The sequence below is a fragment of the Bactrocera neohumeralis genome, unplaced genomic scaffold (assembly GCF_024586455.1).
Source record: "Bactrocera neohumeralis isolate Rockhampton unplaced genomic scaffold, APGP_CSIRO_Bneo_wtdbg2-racon-allhic-juicebox.fasta_v2 cluster09, whole genome shotgun sequence".
Taxonomy (NCBI): domain Eukaryota; kingdom Metazoa; phylum Arthropoda; class Insecta; order Diptera; family Tephritidae; genus Bactrocera; species Bactrocera neohumeralis.
In genome coordinates, this window is record NW_026089622.1 from 14061782 (window position 1) to 14081130 (window position 19349).

At 38.6% G+C, this 19349-nt stretch overlaps 1 protein-coding gene across 1 annotated transcript; it reads left to right on the plus strand.

Annotated features, from left to right (window-relative positions):
* Window positions 1-12604: 12604 nt before the first annotated feature.
* Window positions 12605-13777, plus strand: LOC126764627 (uncharacterized). The gene has a single exon (XM_050482293.1). It carries the CDS (start codon window positions 12605-12607, stop codon window positions 13775-13777), a length of 1173 nt encoding a protein of 390 aa, XP_050338250.1.
* Window positions 13778-19349: the final 5572 nt, after the last annotated feature.

Here is a 19349-nt window from a genome sequence, read left to right on the forward strand (position 1 = left end):
TGACGAAACTGATTAATAAGTATTACTTATAACAATAATATTAATAATAAATTTTTTTTGTAATTTGCAATTATTTAAATTTTTCCTATGTAATTTTATGGTGTCAAACAAAAATAAAGAGATATATTTTTGTGCTATTTTAGTTTTTTATTTAGATATAATTTGAATTATTTTTTTATTTTACGTAATTCATTATTTCTTAAAATACCAAATTTTCTTAATACTTATCTGTACTTAAATAAAAACTAATCAGCGAAATTTGAGAGAAAAATCAGGACAACCTACATAAAATAAAATTAAGCACAATTTTATTTGCAAATTGTTTCGATTCTACATTATCCGAAGGAAGTTCTGGAAGGAACTGGTGTCCCACGACAGCACATTTCTTTTCATTATACTTTCGCAACAAAGTTGCTAAGGAGAGTATTATAGTTTTGTTCACATAACGGTTGTTTGTAAGTCCTAAAACTAAAAGAGTCAGATATAGGGTTATATACATATACCAAAGTGATCAGGGTGACGAGTAGAGTTGAAATCCGGATGTCTGTCTGTCCGTCCGTCCGTGCAAGCTGTAACTTGAGTAAAAATTGAGATATCATGATGAAACTTGGTACACGTATTTTTTGGCTCCATAAGAAGGTTAAGTTCGAAGATGGGCAAAATCGGCCCACTGCCACGCCCACAAAATGGCGAAAACCGGAAAACTATAAAGTGTCATAACTAAGCCATAAATAAAGATATTAAAGTGAAATTTGGCACAAAAGATCGCATTAGGGAGGGGCATATTTGGACGTAAATTTTTTGGAAAAGTGGGCGTGGCCCCGCCCCCTACTAAGTTTTTTGTACATATCTCGGAAACTACTATAGCTATGTCAACCAAACTCTACAGAGTCGTTTCCTTCAGGCATTTCCATATACAGTTCAAAAATGGAAGAAATCGAATAATAACCACGCCCACCTCCCATACAAAGGTTATGTTGAAAATCACTAAGAGCGGGATTCTGTAACCAGTCTCAAGTCTCTATTTGAGACATTTTGAGGTAAAGTATCAATTTGTGACTAGTTTATATTTATACACTTCATATACAAAAATTTTCAATTTTCTTGGATGTGCTCGTTTCTGGACTGTGAACATGATAAACAAATCTTTGCTTAAATTAAATACAACACAATTATGATCATATACAGTTAATTAATATAGTACTTTCTGGTAGACAATATTTTTAGTTTTTTTTGCGATGCGTAAATAAATAAGGATGTTAGTTTTCCGACACGCGAACACGCAACGTATAATTGTCCATGTGCGAAACAGGGAAACTCTAAGTTTATTCCGCAAACTTGCAACGATTGGCCTTGCGATCTATTTATGGTCATCGTAAACGCCAGACGCACGGGAAATTGCAACCTCTTAAAATCAAATGGCAAATCCGTTGGAATCATAGGTATTCGTGGGATTAAGACATCCTCTCCTTTGTATTTTCCTTTGATTATTTTAGCTTCGATGATGTTATTCATGAGTTTCTTCACGACCAATCTCGTTCCATTGCAAAGTCGAGGTTGATTAATATTACGCAGCATGATGACAACTGACCCTACTTTTAATTTCAAATTATATGGTGGTCGTACAGGCAAGTCCAATGAATTTAAAAATTCTGTAGGATAGTTGACTACGTCATCCTGGTTTGTGGCCGTGTCAACTGATTTGTACGTAAACAACTCTCCTGGAAGGAAATTCTGAATGGTAGCATTGAGATCATCGACATCTTTGTTTTTTGCTGCCAATATTGCTCGTTCACTTAGCCAATCGTGGTTATTATATTGTTATTTAATGTCCAGAAAAACACGCTGAATAAGCTCCTTTTTCGATTCTGTGAAGTGACAGAAATCTGTGGGGAAAAGTCATTAATCCGGTCGAGCTATGCAGCAACTGCTTCGAAAACACAGTCGCAGTTTGATCTTGTTGCAAAAACACTCGCATGTGAGTAGTTAATTGTAGTGTCTTTACGTGCCGCCACAAATTTGATGATTTTACGTCCAATCTAGTGCTTGCAGCGACCTCTTGTGGGCCATTGTGCATTTGTCCCAAATTATCAATTTGCATACTTGGAGAGTCTTCGCCATAGCGCTATTTTTGGCAATGTTGCAAACTGGCGTTTCGTTGATATGCATTTTTAATGGTAATTTTAAGGCTGAATGTGCAGTTCGTCCGCCTTCTAATAAAGTTGCTGCTATTCCAGATGAAGCCAATGCTAGGGCTACCTCTTTTTGCGATCGGATCTTTGCTAATAGCAATGAAATTAGGAACGTTTTCCCAGTACCCCCAGGAGAATCAAGAAAGTAAATCCCCCAAGACCCACTGTTTACAGCTTGTGTTAAACGATCGTACGCAATCCTTTGTTCTTCGTTCATAGCTTGAGTATCGTACTGGAGTTCTCTTTGCAACTCATGGTTTAATGCATCTTGCATAGCACGATTTTGTGCTGTCAGGCCTAAACACGACAATACTTTATTTGCCATCAACAAACACATATCTTCTATTATGATCAATGTGTCATTGTAAATCTCTGCCGTAATTTCCAATGTAGGATTCAAAGTTTCACAACGCACGCGATGCAACACATCCTCAGACATGTCATCCCTATATTTCATCCACAAATCATTCGGATTTGAGGGGAAACATGTCGATATTATAATCGCAAACAGTGTGCGAATTTGATGCGGCGATAAAGATATCACGGAATCTTTGAGCGTATCATCCCAATGCGAATCGTTTTCAAGCAACCGTAATAATTGACACGCCTCACGGTGAGTCGCACACAGATGTCCATCAACTGTTCGCAATTGTTGAAAAGATGTCGGACCAGGAACATTCACCAATAACAATCTAAGATAATAACATTCATCGTTATTAGGATGTACTGTATATATACGGCCTATAGCATCTGTGGCAAATACATTTTCATATCCTTCAAGTGGTGTTCCTTGTTTACGACGCTGAAAAGACTTTGATGATGCGTTCCATGTGTAGGAGCGCGGCATGCAATACAGTGGGATGTCTTTCATGAATTGCAAACGAAAATATGCGCCAAATAGCCTCATTGCTGCTTACATAGCGACCCATCTGATAGTGAGACACTTCATCATTTGTGTTTGTTACTGCGAACATGGCCATGTCGCTGCCTTTGTTAACATATTTACATATGTACTTTATGGATTTCACAGAGTTACAAAATTCCACGTTGATGTGAGCTTCAAAAGTTTTGGACAATATGGACGAGAACGGCACAATCAAACGATTGTCTACGTGAAAATCTTGTCCTTTTATCTTGACATCTACAGATCGTCCACCGTCCTCAACTGATCGCCGACGATATAATGGGTAACCATCGATTCCCGAGATGGTTTCAGCAAGCAAGTTTCTCGGGTACCGTTTGGAGCACTTGCCGTCGATCATACAGGGTTGTTGAAAACTCCACAAGGTCCATGTATCATGTGTTTAGTTACTATTGTAAGCAATTTTGGGTCAACCGTTTCATCAGGAATTTCGGCTGAAATAATGGAATCAATTTCTTCTGGCCTTATTTTGTCAACCAACCAGACTATTATATGAGCATGTGGCAAACCACGCTTTTGCCACTCAACAGAGTACATCCAACAACGTACTTGGCCATACACACGATGCTTTGTAATGAAATTCATTAAAGATTTTAATTTTTGCTTGTAAACTCTGGCTGTGATGTCATGCCTATCAAGTGGTGTTTGGTTGTGTAGCAGTTCTTTTTTTATTTCAATCCATTGTGGGTTACAGGTGAATGTAATAAATAGGTCTGGACGGCCATACTTTCGAACATAAGACATCGCATCTTGAGCGTACTCGTGCATGTGGCGCGGGCTTCCGGTGTAAGTGGCCGGTAAAATTGTCATTCTTCCTACATTATTTACATTGCCGTCAGCATTGATTGCATCGCGAAGATGAATGTACTCTTCAGATCGAAGCTGCTGTTGTTTAAGACGGATGTATGTCAATCTTTCAGTCTCAATTTTGACGTACATGTCCACCGCATACTGATGAAAGAGCCGTTGACACATCAAAATGTGATTTACTTCACCTTCACGGATCATGAGTCTGTATGCATATTAATTCATGGCACTAACTTTTTTGTGTGTATCAGCACCTGCAAGTACATATGATAAAGAAATACATTTATATATTGAACATATAAAATATTTTATTTTGTATAATCTAATTACCTGTTGATGGATTAACCATTTTGATATTAAAATGGTACCCATCTTCTCCTGCCAGAAAATTAATGGGTATTGTAAAGCATCATAAGCTCTATGCGTTTCATATACACGTTTCAATTCATTGTTCCGGCGATGAAGTACAATATCCCTTGATTGCAAATTCTCTCCAACAACGACAATAGCCACTTCATCTATTGTCGGTGAATTAAACCTCCTTGCATGCTCTCCAGCAGGTATTTTGTCGGCTCTTATTACAATATTATGGCTGTCTGATGGCATCCGATCCAGTGCCATTTTGAACATCTACACTAATTCATTATTCTCCTGAAGAAATGTTTGCAGTTGTTGGACAATGATTCGCTTGACGGTTGGATTATGACCACAACGTGTATCAACTTCCACATCTTGATTGCCTATAAAATTTATGATCTGCATCTGGCACTGGCAGCATTGCCCCCAGTAGGTGATGAATTTGTCCTTGTATCTGTAATTGTTTAAGAACTGGTTAAATTAATTGTGATACAAATACAATTTAGAATTTCACTAAAACAATTATGGTATACTACCTTGAAAGTAGGCATGAACCCGCCTTGTACTATATGCGTTGCACCAAACGATGTCATTTGGAAGCAATTATTATATTTTTGGATGTTAGCCAAGAAGTGTTTAGACTCACTTTCCATCCCATTAACTAATGAGTGTAACGGTTCAGGTGGTGGAACCAATTGATGCAATTGTACATTGCCACCAGCACAACATAATCCTGCAGGTTCACTACTGTACTTTAATGCTTTACAATGTTGACAAATGATTGACATTTCTCCAATCGTCACAGATTTGTCGGCACTATAATCAAATTCCGGATCGAAGGAAAATGCTCCTCTTTCGAGGTTTGCAGGAGCATTGCGTCTGCGGAATCGATTAAATTCGTTATCCCGTGCTCGCTGCTGTTGTGATCGATGTGCACGAACTCGTTCCATTCTCCCCCTATCCTATGCTTGTACGACTGTTATCATTATCAGCATCTCGCCGGTCATTAGTGCGGTTGGAGCGTAAAGTAGCTCGTTGCACATTTACACGACTTCGACGACCTATGTCAGGTAGTTTTCTTTTCCTCGGCATTGTAAGCAGCGAGAAGAAAATTACTTTTAGCAGTATTTCAATATCTCTCCAATTAAATGTTTCTTTTTTTAACATGAGATGACAAAACCAAGGATGTTAAAGTAGGAGCGCAGCAAAAAGTCTCTAAATTTATGGACAAAACAATGTAACGTTCGGATACACGTGCTTTTTACATGAGATGACAAAACAATGGAACGTTCGGATACACTTATTACTTTCTTATTTCTCCAATTAAATGATTCTTTATTTTAACATGAGATGACAAAACCAAGGATGTTAAAGTAGGAGCGCAGTTAAAAGTCTCTAAATTTATGGACAAAACAATGGAACGTTCGGATACACTTATTACAGGGCATCTCGACAGGATAAAATTTATAGAATACTAACTGTTATTGCCATTGCCAAATCTGTATGTGGGCATTTGCTATCATGATATAATCATTTGCGCAAAAGGGTAGGGTAGGTAGGTTCGAGATGATGTAGTGTATGCTTTGAGCTCTTGAAAAATTTATTTTATCATTTGCGAAATGCCGTCGGGTAGGTAGCTGATGTAGGGCACGTTTTGAGCTCTTTAACTCCTTAAATATTTTGTGTGGAACATAAAAAAAGGATAAATATCCGTTTGTTTACAAATGTATTTTTGGAAAAAATAAGAATTTATATTTTGGACTACTATATAATAATTGTGGCATAACTTTTATATACCAATTAAAATAATAAATTTAAAATGAGAAATGATATTTTGATTTATGCTTGTATAAGTTTATTAAATTTAAGACTTCCCAACCCAATTTGCATAATATTTCTATAAATTTACAATATTAAACTAAATTTTAAATGTTATTTTGAAAATGTACTTTATTTTTATAATATAACACAACCGTCTTAACTCGCTCTTCTAATTTTCATATTACCGAAATTAAAATGCCGTCGGCATATGTGGAAATGGAATATGTTGCCTCTTCGAAATTTTCATATAAATGAAAACTGCGCTGTTAAACTGCTGAAGAGACAGCTTCTAGCTTACGATATATGGCAAACTATGTAGTATTCTATATCTAGTAAGCAATGAGCAATGTGGAGTCTGCACAGGCAGAGATGCCCCGTTATTATAATAAAAGTATTTTTGAGAGTTGGTAACACTGTAAGGTTGGCACCATCAAACATGTCAACACATTAATTATAGTTATATATTTTGAAATTTGAAATTGAAATTTAAATACACGATGTTATGAGCAAAGTTGATATTATGTTGTCGATTCAAAAGTCTTGTTTTAATGCGTTCTTCAATTCGAGTGGAACTGAGAGTACAAATACCGTCAAATGTTTGACAGCAAGTAAGTGGTCAACTTTTATATGGGAAAATGGAATTGTCGTTTTACTCTATCTTACTCGTAATTTTTCCTTATTTGCTCACCGTTTAGACCTACCCTGGACAACGATAAACATTTTAAAACCAAAGTCAGCTCAATCGGCCCAGCCGTTCTCGAGTTTTAATCAGACTAACGAACAACAATTCATTTTTATTTATATAGAATTAAACTAAATACTAAATGTTATTTTGAAAATGTACATTTTTATAATATAACATTTTTATTTATATAGATTAAAATGATTAAATGGAATATGTTGCCTCTTCGACATATAAATGAAAACTGCGCAAACTGCTGAAGAGACAGCTTCTAGCTTACGATATATGGCAAACTATGTAGTATTCTATATCTAGTAAGCAATGAGCAATGTGGTGTCTGCACAGGCAGAGATGCCCCGTTATTATAATAAAAGTATTTTTGAGAGTTGGTAACACTGTAAGTTGGCACCATCAAACATGTCAAAATTAATTATAGTTATATATTTTGAAATTGAAATTTAAATACACGATGTTATGAGCAAAGTTGATATAATGTTGTCTATTCAAAGTCTTGTTTTAATGCGTTCTTCAATTCGAGTGGAACTGAGAGTACAAATACCGTCAAATGTTTGACAGCAAGTAAGTGGTCAACTTTTATATGGGAAAATAGAATTTTCGTTTTACTCTATCTTACTCGTAATTTTTCCTTATTTGCTCACCTTTTAGACCTACCCTGGACTACGACAAACATTTTAAAACCAAAGACAGCTCAATCGGCCCAGCCGTTCTCGAGTTTTAATCAGACTAACGAACAACAATTCATTTTTATTTATATAGATAGATTATTATTATACTCTCGCAAAAAGTTGCTAAGGAGAGTATTATAGTTTTGTTCACATAACGGTTGTTTGTAAGTCCTAAAACTAAAAGAGTCAGATATAGGGTTATATATACCAAAGTGATCAGGGTGACGAGTAGAGTTGAAATCCGGATGTCTGTCCGTCCGTCCGTCTGTCCGTCCGTCCGTGCAAGCTGTAACTTGAAAAATTGAGATATCTTGATGAAACTTGGTACACGTATTTCTTGGCTCCATAAGAAGGTTAAGTTCGAAGATGGGCAAAATCGGCCCACTGCCACGCCCACAAAATGGCGGAAACTGAAAACCTATAAAGTGTCATAACTAAGCCATAAATAAAGATATTAAAGTGAAATTTGGCACAAAGGATCGCATTAGGGAGGGGCATATGTGGAAGCAATTTTTTTGGAAAAGTGAGCGTGGCCCCGCCCCCTACTAAGTTTTTTGTACATTTCTCGGAAACTACTATAGCTATGTCAACCAAACTCTACAGAGTCGTTTTCTTCTGGCATTTCCATATACAGTTCAAAAATGGAAGAAATCGGATAATAACCACGCCATACAAAGGTTATGTTGAAAATCACTAAAAGTGCGTTAACGGACTAACAAAAAACGTCAGAAACACAAAATTTTACGGAAGAAATTGCAGAAGGAAGCTGCACCCAGACGTTTTTTAAAAATTGAAAATGGGCGTGGCCTCGCCCACATATGGACCAAAAACCATATCTCAGGAACTACTAGACCGATTTCAATGAAATTCGGTACATAATATTTTCCTAACACCCTGATGACATGTACAAAATATAGGTGAAATCGGTTCACAACCACGCCTTCTTCCAATATAACGCTATTTTGAATTCCATCTGATGCCTTCTCTGTATAATATATAGTACATTAGGAACCAATGATGATAGCGGAATAAAACTTTACAAAAATACGGTATTTGAAAAATATGTAAATGACGTATAATAAAATTTACCACTTTATCATGCGAGAGTATAAAATGTTCGGTGACACCCGAACTTAGCCCTTCCTTACTTGTTTTTTTTTGATTTTGTTACCCCAGCACGGAACCGCTTGGTGTCCGTTTTTCAAACTGTTTTTTTTATATATATATATATATGTATGTATATGTATCTGTCACCGCACCTTTTTGTTAGATTTATTTTTATATATTTTTTTTCCTTGAAAAAGAGAACAATTTTTTTTGTATATGTAAATGTATGTGCATATGTCACCGCACCTTTTATTTTTTGTATATTTCAATATTTCACTTTATATTTTCGCCGCTTGAATCTGTTTTTTTTTTGCTTTCCAATAGTGCCTTTCTTAGCGGCTCGAAGGACCAATGTTTAAATAGGTGCGCACTTCACTTTTGTCTTTGACACACTTACCACTTTCACTTCTTTAAATAAAAACACCCGGTTAAGTTAGTAGGGTAATTTAGTATGGATTTAATTTCAATTTTCTTTTGAATCCCTGTACAAATCTCAACAAATTTGGAAAAGGTTGCTACAATTAATTTCGGTTCGATTTTCAATTTAAAAGGAATATGCGGAACTAAGCTGATCGAAAAGGCACGAGGACCACAGCGACGGTGTGTAAGTTTCGATTGCAGGTCAAAACGAGACTGATCTCAAACTTTTAAGTTAACCCTTTTCACCAGTGTGGCATGTGTTTGCGTATGTGGATGTCCTCTCGCGTGTGGGTGGTGTTGATGTGTGGGTCCTGTGGAATGTAGTTTTAAATTGTACCGATTGAAATTCTTTTGGGATTTTGACCACGAACATTAACAAATTTTCTTTATATTCCAAGGCGCATAATTTTATATATTTAAGTTTGTTGAGGTCTATGTTGTAATTATAAATTTCTTCATTTGTTAAAATCCTTGGGTGAATAATACCACTTTTTGATGAAATAATGTTTTCCTGAATCTGGTTTACTGCGTTGAGAATGTTTATCTTTATTGTTTGTTCATGAAGAATCAATATTTTGTCTGTTCTCTCTTTATATATTAAAGAATTCTTTCTTTCGTCTTCAATAATTTGTTTAATTTTGTGAACGTGTTCGAAAAGAAATTATTAATTTTTATTTGGTGGTTGAGGGCTGTAATTGAATTATGTATATTTTTATCTACTGTCTTAAGGTGATTTTCAATATCTATTCTATCTCCATCATCCATCGTTCCAAATAGAAATTTATGTACAGAACCTATACCGTTAATTAAACCTCTATTTTTTCTACTAACTTCTTTTCTTGGGATTAATGTTTTGATTTTACCTCTCAAGATTTCAATTTCATTAGATAGGGTGTAGTAATGTAGATATGAATATGTTTGCGAGATTTTTGATATATGTGACCTGGTCTACGAAAAGGGAGCTAACGTGCGAAAACTAGTTTTCTGGGAAAAGCTGTTAAAAATAATCGTCAGTTTCTCGTTATCTCATTAATTGTTCTCCTTTTTTTTGACACCTAAGCCCCCTTTCAGTAGACCAGGTCACATATTTAGTTTGTAAAGAATTTCACGAGGGTTAATTATGTGAATTACGAGGTCAGATGATGTAACAATCTGTTTAGTGTTGGTGATAATTTCTGCGTATCCATTGTCGGTATGTATTTGATGTACTTCCAGTTTGGCTGCATTACTAATTATTACAATTGCTATCATCAATGTTATATTGAAGATGTATTTGACCTAAAAGATTTGTTTGGACGTTTAATATTTGTCGGGTGAATATTATCTAATGGCAATTTTCTATACCTTGGTTCGTATTTGTGCCGAACCGCTTTATAATTTTTTACGTAACCTTCTTTTTGAGTGTTATTAAACTCTTCTCTATTTCTATTTAGTTTTCCTATGCATTTTTCTTTAGCCTTCTGAATAGTGTCTTTAATCAAATTTTTATCAGTTTTTCCATTTATAACCTCAAGAGGTGTGGTTTTAATTGTAGAATGATAAGATTTGTTATACCATTCTATGCTTTGAAGTACTTTTCCGCTGTCGAAAGGCTTGGTTTTTCAATTTCTAGGACTCTAATTCTTGCGGAGAGAGTATTATGAAATCTTTCGATATCTGAATTCCCAATATGACTGTTTGGTTTTGAAAAATGAACTTCTATTTCTTCTTTCCTAAAAAAATCTTTTATGTTAATTGAGTTGAATTCATTATCTAATATTAACTTTCTGGGTCTTCCTTTGATGGAAAGGAATAATCTAAGCTTTTCTATAATAGTTATACTGTTTCTATCTTCTAGCTGAAAAGCCATAGCAAATTTCGCAAATTTGTCTATAAAAGTAAGTAAGTAACATTTTTTATCTACTATATATATAAAAATGAAATGGTGTATAGTTGTAACGCTAAAACTCGAAAACGGCTGAACCAAATGAAATAATTGCTTTGGGGGATTTGTTTGTTATTACCACGCGCAGGTCATGTCTTAAAATCAGAACAAAATATTAAGGGAGCGTGGCACCTCCCATACAAATTGAATTTTTCAAGTCGAATATCTTCAAAAGTGTTTAAGGTAGGAACATGAAAATTGGTACAGAGCTACAGGATAACAACGCCACTCTCACCTATAAAACCGGGGGCTATCGAATAAGGGGGCGTGGTACCTCCCATACACACTAAATTTTTTAAGCAGAATATCTGTGAAAGGGTTCAAGGTAGGGACCTGAAAATTGGTATAGACCTATATGGTATCAAAAGCCTTCTTACACATAAAAGAAAGGGTAATCGGAAAAGGGGGCGTGGCACCTCCCATACAAACTGAATTTTTCAAGGTGAATATCTTCAAAAGTGTTTAAGGTAGGAAGATGAAAATTGGTATAGAGCTATAGGAAACAACACCATTCTCACCCATAAAACTTGGCGTTATCGAAAAAGGGGGCGTGGTACCTCCCATACAATCTTTAATTATTTTGGTTGTTAATCCCCCATATATTTATCTCATTTTCCACCTAGCACGACATTTTGGTTGTTTCTTGCTATTTTTGTTTATTTATCGGTGACATTAGCGGTTATATCGTAATTTTGGTTGTGTTACGTGCCATTTTTGGTTTATGGAAAAGGCAGTTTTATGAGACAAACACAAATTAAATTAAACGTCAATTTTGCTTTGCAATCGAACACGCAAAATTTAGAGGGCAATAAAAATGCGCCTTGCTTTACTGATATATTGATATATTTTGTTTTAAATAGTGAGTTATTTAGTGAAAGTGATTTAGCGTGTTGGCGAATACCGATTTATGTACATTGGAATTTATCATTCAATTGATCTGCTTCCTTAGTTTAATTCATTCATTTTTGGAGTTTTCAAAGGTATTCGAGCAGAAGGGAATAGCTACGCCGAAGTCCTCAAGAATATCCCTAGTAAGGTAGATCTTAAAGAAGCAGAGGTCAAGATCAAGGGGATCCGCAAAACAAGAGCCGGGGCCCTATTACTAGAGCTAGAGAAGGGGCAGTCCACAAAGGCCAGCTTCTGTGAGGCACTTAAGTCCACACTTAAAGAGACTGCAACTGTCGCCGACCTTAAAACTAAGGCTACCATAGAAATCAGAGACCTCGACTCGCTCACCACAAAAGAGGAAGTTGCAGCCGCTGTCAAAGAAGCGCTACAAGACCCCACCGATGACTTATTAATTAATATAACAGCTCCAAACACAAGAGAGCAGGTAAGGGCATACATAACGATGGACCAAGATAGGGCAGACACACTGATGCGACAGGCACGCATCAAAATTGGATGGGTTTATTGCCGACTGCGGCTAAAAGAAACCCCCAAAAGGTGCTTCCGGTGCTTTGGGCCAGGGCACTTAACCTGGGATTGCAAAGGGCCCGATAGAAGAGGACAAGGTGTCTGCATTAAATGCGGCCAACCAGGGCATAAATTAAAAGAGTGCACAAAGCCCCCTTCATGCTGCCTCTGCGAAGATGCAAAACTCGAAAAAGCCGATCACATTCCGGGCTCCGTAAAATGCTCGGTATATAGGAATTACCGAAACAGATGAAGATCCTACAAGCCAACATGCATAGATGCAAGGCCGCTGACGCACTACTCTCGCAAATGGTGATGGAAAATGACTACGAGATAATCATCATAAGCGAGCAGTACAAAAAGAAAGAGAGAGGTACATGGCTAGAAGATAGCAGCTCAACCGCCGCTATATGGCTACCACCAGGGAGTAACGGCGCCACTGTAAGCAATGGGAACGGCAACGGTTTCGTGTGGGCCAAGTGGGAAATTTTTACAGTAATCAGCTGCTACTTGACGCCAAGTGATAGTACACAGGCATTCCAAGAAAAGCTCGACAATATAAAGGATACAGCCAGGACTATAGAAGGCCAATTGATTATCGCCGGAGACCTAAACGCCAGAGCCGTAGAGTGGGGTATGCCAAACACTGACTCGAGAGGAAAGAGAATTCTAGAAATGGCTGCGCGGCTAGGTCTAATAGTGCTCAGCGAGGAAACCACACCAGACATCACCCTATCAACAGAACGCATGGCAGGCTCAATAAATAATTGGAAAGTCCTGGAGGACTACACTGGCAGTGATCATCAGTACATCTCTTTCATGATCGACACTGGAAGAATCGCTCACCAGCTCAGCAAATATAGTGGAACACGAAAGTGGAATATTTCGAAGCTAGACACATCGAAACTGATCGCCGCAATAGACGAGCAGAACCCATCTAGCGACCCCTCCCTTATAGCAAGAAAACCAGTTGAGCACACAATGCGTAATATAACCAAAGCCTGCAAAAAATCAATGCCCAAGGCTACCCACAGCAAACGTAAAGCAGCAGTTTACTGGTGGACTGAAAACATCGCCGCACTCAGACGCACATGCCTCCGCCTTCGCAGATCTTACACGAGATCCAGGCGCAGAGGAGCCGCACCCCAAGAAGCCGAGCAATACAAAGCAGCAAAAAAGGAGCTGAAGCACGCCATCGACGACAGTAAAAAGAAAAAATGGGAGGATATAAACAGAAACCCCTGGGGGCTAGGGTACAAAATAGTGATGAAAAAACTCGGCGCTCGAGCAAAGCTACCTGACGTAACCGCTGCCAAAATGGAACACATCGTGACCGCGGAAATTCCTCAGTTCACCCTTGAAGAGCTGCAAGTAGCCACCGGCAAGCTCAAGGCGAACAAATCACCTGCCCGGACGGGATCCCAGCAGAAGTCCTCAAAATAATCGCTGCAGAACGCCCAGGAGTACTACTGAATATGTACAACGCCTGCCTTGAAGCCGGAATATTCCCTGAACCCTGGAAAAAGCAACGGTTGGGGCTAATCAGTAAGGGAAAAGGAGACCCTAATTCGCCATCAGCATACCGGCCATTATGCATGCTTGACGCAGCGGGAAAGCTGTACGAAAGCCTACTTAAACCCAGACTCGAAGCGGCTAACAACGAAGCTGGAGGACTGTCGCCTAGACAACACGGCTTTAGACCCGGCAGATCAACCATAGGAGCCATAAAATGCGTCATAGAAAGCGTAGAAGCAGTACAGCGCAGATGGTATAAATACTAAAGAATAATGTTGCTGGCGGCTCTAGATGTACGAAATGCCTTCAACAGCGCTAGATGGGTAGATATGATCGACGCCCTCGAAAATAGCTTCAATATACCTGACTACCTCAGGGCTGTGGTGCGGAGCTACCTAAGTAACAGGAAACTGCTGTACGAAACTAAAGAGGGATCACGACAAAAAGCAGTGACGTCAGGGGCAGCACAAGGATCCATTCTAGGCCCAGACCTGTGGAACATTAGTTATGACGAAATATTAAAACTAGAAATGCCAGATGAATCGTATCTAATTGGCTATGCGGACGACATTGCAGCAGTAATCACAGCGAGGGATACAGAAGAAGCGAGAAGAAAACTGAACCAGGTCATGATACGGACGCAAGCATGGCTCGACACACACAGCCTCCAGCTCGCTACGGAGAAAACTGAGCTACTGCTGCTAACAAACAAGCACATACCTCTCGAGATAAGCATGCACACGACTGCGGATATTCTTAGGACAAAAAAGGCAGTTAACTACTTAGGCGTAAGACTGGGCCCCAGACTAACCTTCTGCGTGCAAATCCAGCACGCCGCAGGTAAGGCAGTGAAGATCACGTCTCAACTGAGCCAATTAATGGCTAACATAGGAGGCTCCAGCCAAGGAAAGAGAAAGCTCCTAATGTCGACGACAATCAGCGTCCTATTATACGGAGCCGAAATCTGAGCAGACGCGCTTAAAAAGGAAAACCGGCGTAAGGCAGTGGCCAGAGTGTACCGCACCGCAGCCCTCAGAGTTGCATCAGCCTACAGAACAGTATCAGGCGACGCAGTATTAGTTATTAGCTGCAATGCTCCAATCGACCTACTGGCATATGAAAGGAAAAAGCTGTGGGAGCTAAAGAAATCACCCGGCAATAACATGGGCGCAATTCAACAAATAAGGAAAGATACGATAACATCATGGCAACAAAGATGGGAGAATGAAAGTCGCGGCAGATGGACGGCCAGGCTGATAAAAGACCTAGATTTATGGACAAGTCGTAAAGTCGGAGAAGTAGACTTTTACACAACTCAGCTGTTATCCGGCCACGGATACTTCAAAAAGTACCTCTACAGAATGGGAGAAGTCGAAGAGCCGTCATGCCCATACAACGACGCGACAGAGGACGACGCTGAACACACATTCTTCGAATGTGAGCGCTGTCAAGGAGAACGCACCGTCGTAGAAGACCTGGTCGGGCCAATAAACGCTGACAATGTAATCAGCGTCATGTTGGAGACCGAAACAAACTGGGGGATTATCCAGAAATACGCAGCAATCGTGCTTCGCATCAAAAAGCGAGACCTGGACGCAGGTACGCAGATGTAAATCTCTCAATGAGAAAAATGGAACGCCACCCTGAAGTAATGCAAACGCGGTCCCAGGGTGGGCGACGGTTCCTTAGAGGGGGGGTTTTTAGTGACCTGCAAGTGGCACATACCGCTGCTGTGACGATAGCACCGACGATGCGGAAGGCATTTTCCACCGTCCGTAAAACCTGATATGAACTTTATGCAAATGAATGATCATTTCCAGTTAGATATTTGTAACGATGCCAAGAATCAGTACGTATGGTAACACTCTCGGAGTTGCCAGGCCGCAAGGAGAACACGAAATAGCTGAGCACGTCAAATTGGAAGTGTTATTGAGAGGGTATCACCACGAAATAGACTGCTGGAGAATAGCACGCACCAGTTAGAAGATGTCAACCAAACATACAATCAGCAAGAACGATTGAGAAGAAGGGAAGTTCACAATCAGCAACAACGATCGAGAAGAAGGGAAGTTCGTACTCGCCAAAGTGATGAAGTAAGATCACAACATGCTATTATTCGACGACAACAGCGGCAACATCTTTCTTTTGTGAACATTGAACGGGCAGGTTTTCGATATGATCCAAACATTCAATATAGCGCATCTGTTCAAATCGGTCAGATGTCAGTAGTTTGTCAATATTGCAATGCAGTCAAATTTAAAAATGAACCGCCAGGGTTATGTTGCGACGGGGGAAAGCTTAAGTTCACAGAATTGCTTCCACCACCACAACCATTGTTCCAGCTGCTTTACGGTGAATCTCCTCACTCGAGCCATTTCTTAAAGCACACTAAAATGTACAACGATTGTTTTCAAATGACGTCGTTTGGCGGTGAAATTGTAAATGAACAAAACTACAATCCAACGTTTAAGGTATTTTTGCCAAACAATATTCGACAGAAACTACAGAGCTTTCCTCCAATTATACAGGTTCATTGGCAAATTTTTCATTTCGCTGGATCGCTGTTGCCGCATCCAGATCAAGAACACAAATATCTCCAAATTTACTTTCTGGGAGATTCACATGATGAAGTAAATCGGCGTTGTGCTATCTTTAAAACAACGAAAAGAGAAATAATCGAAGAATTGCAGCAAATGTTCGACGAACTCAATGGCCTCATTAAACTGTTTACGATTTCGTTGGAAAGTATGCCAACAGATGATCATAAAATAATCATACAAGCGGACAAAAGACCAACAGACGACACATGAAAGACAATATAATGCACCTACAGTTAGCGAAATATCAGTTGTTGTTGTTGGAGAAAATTTGCAGTCGCGTGATATTGTTATCAAACGTAGAAATCAAAACGCACTAAAACGGATAAGTGAGACACATCGGTCTTACGACGCAATGCAATATCCGCTCATGTTCTGCCGTGGAGAAGACGGATATCACTTAGGATATAAGATGATAAATCCGGTGAATGGTTAGTAAAAAAAAATTTTGTTTTGCTACTTCATATAGGTAATTTAAGCTTTTAGGTGTCGAGACAAATAAAAACGTCAGTTCAATGAAGTTTTACGCATATCGAATGATGATTCGCCAAAACTATGACAACCGCTTACTGAGATATGGACGGTTATTTCAACAGTGTGCAGTTGACATGTACGTTAAAGTTGAGACAGAACGACTTAATTACATGCGATACAATCAGTCGAAGTTGCGATCTGAAGAGTATATTCACTTAAGAGATGCAATGAATGGTGATGCGGATATTACAGATATTGGTTGACTCTATATTTTGCCATCGACATACATTGGCAGTCCTAGATACATGCATGAGTACTCCCAGGATGCGATGATTTACGTGCGCAATTATGGACGGCCGGATTTGTTTGTTACATTTACTTGCAATCCAAAATGGCCAGACATTACGAATCTATTGCATCCCGGTCAATCACCAAGCGATCGCCACGACGTTACAGCACGCGTGTTTAAACAAAAACTCAGATGTTTGATGGACTTTATTACGAAACAACGTGTATATGGCACTGTTCGAGGATGTACTCAGTGGAGTGGCAGAAGAGAGGTTTGCCCCACGCACACATTCTTCTTTGGATGGTGGAGAAAATTACACCTGATCAAATTGATGACATCATTTCCGCCGAAATTCTTGATGTTGAAATAGATCCAGAGTTGCACGAAGTGGTGATGGCCAATATGGTTCATGGGCCATGCGGAGAACACGATCCATCTTCGGTTTGTATGTCGGACAGTAAATGCAAAAAACGCTATCCCCGTGCTTTTATTTCGGAAACTCAAACTGGAAACGACGGATACCGTCCCTATCGGCGTCGCTCACCCGCTGACAATGGCAGAACATTGATCACTCAATTGAAAGGAAAGAATTTCGTGGTTGATAACACATGGATCGTTCCATATTCGCCAATTTTGTCTAAGGCAGTTCAATAAAATCAATGAAATATGTTTGCAAATATGTCACCAAAGGAAGCGATATGGCGGTTTTTGGCGTTGAACGAGATGAAATTAGCAAATTTCAAATGGGCAGATATGTGAACTGCAATGAAGCAATCTGGAGAATATTTTCATTTGCAATTCATGAACGCCATCCTACTGTTGTGCATCTGGCAGCTCATTTGGAGAATGGCCATCGAGTTTATTTCAACGCAGAGAACATAGTACACCGAACGGAAATACCACCAGCAACCACTTTAACAAGTTTCTTTGCAACTTGCGCCAGTGATCCGTTCGCGAGAACATTGCTTTACTCGGAGATGCCTCGGTATTATACATGGAATGCATCGTCGAAGAAATGGTTGCGCAGGAAGAACGGCCATCCGGTAGATGGTTATCCTGGTGTTTTTTCAACTGATGCATTGGGAAAAATTTACACAATCCATCCAAAGAACGATGATTGCTTTTACCTACGTTTGCTTTTGATTAATGTACGCGGTTCAACTTCATTTGAATCATTGAGGACTGTAGATGGTACCATTTGTGCAACATTTCGAGAAGCATGTCAACAATTGCAATTGCTTGAACACGACAGTCACTGGAATCAAACGCTAGCGGATGCAATAGCTTCTTCATTAGCCACTGCAGTTCGTACACTTTTCTCTATTATAATTTCGACATGTCAGCCTTCAAACCCGCGTCTATTATAGATACGGGGTCTTCTGATAGTTTAATTAAGCCCGAAGTTCTTAGTAGTAGAATTGTTGAAGTTGAACCAATATTATTAAAAACAGTTACAGGAAAGGTATTACTTAAACAAATTCAAGGAGTTTTCCACAATTACCATAACCACAAACTGACGTTTTACGTTTATAATTTCTCCGATAATTACGACGGATTATTGGGCTACAACACCCTTCGCCAACTCAACTCTAAGATCGATTTAAAAAATAATACGATTAGTTTACAGGGACATATATACAAGTTTTTCAACACTGTTAAAAATTATACACACACTAACTTACTAACCGAGTTGAAAGTCGATGATGGCAAATTTACTAACATATTCAGACTCAACCATTTAAATAATGAAGAATCGGAAAAATTGAATAAATTACTGAAGAAACACAAAACTTTATTTTACAAGGAAGGTGAGAAGCTCACATTCACTCACAGAATTAAACACAAAATAAAAACTATTCATGAAGATCCCATCTACGTTAAATCCTATAGGTACCCAGAAGTACAAAAAGCGGAAGTAAATAAACAAATAAAAGATATGCTAGAACAGTGGTTCCCAAACTTATTTTGTCTACTGCCCACTTTGAGAATAAATATTTTTTTAGCGCCCCCATTTTTTCACCTTTTTAAAAACCACTATAACTTCAAATTAATTATTGTGACCTATATATGTATGTATATCAACGGAGAATTCTAAACGAAACTTTTACTATAACCAGCAACTTGAAACCTGAGCGCAGTA

Bases quoted from the DNA above. Each gene is read 5' to 3' on its own strand.
- LOC126764627 (XM_050482293.1), top strand. From the start codon at position 12,605: ATGCATAGATGCAAGGCCGCTGACGCACTACTCTCGCAAATGGTGATG.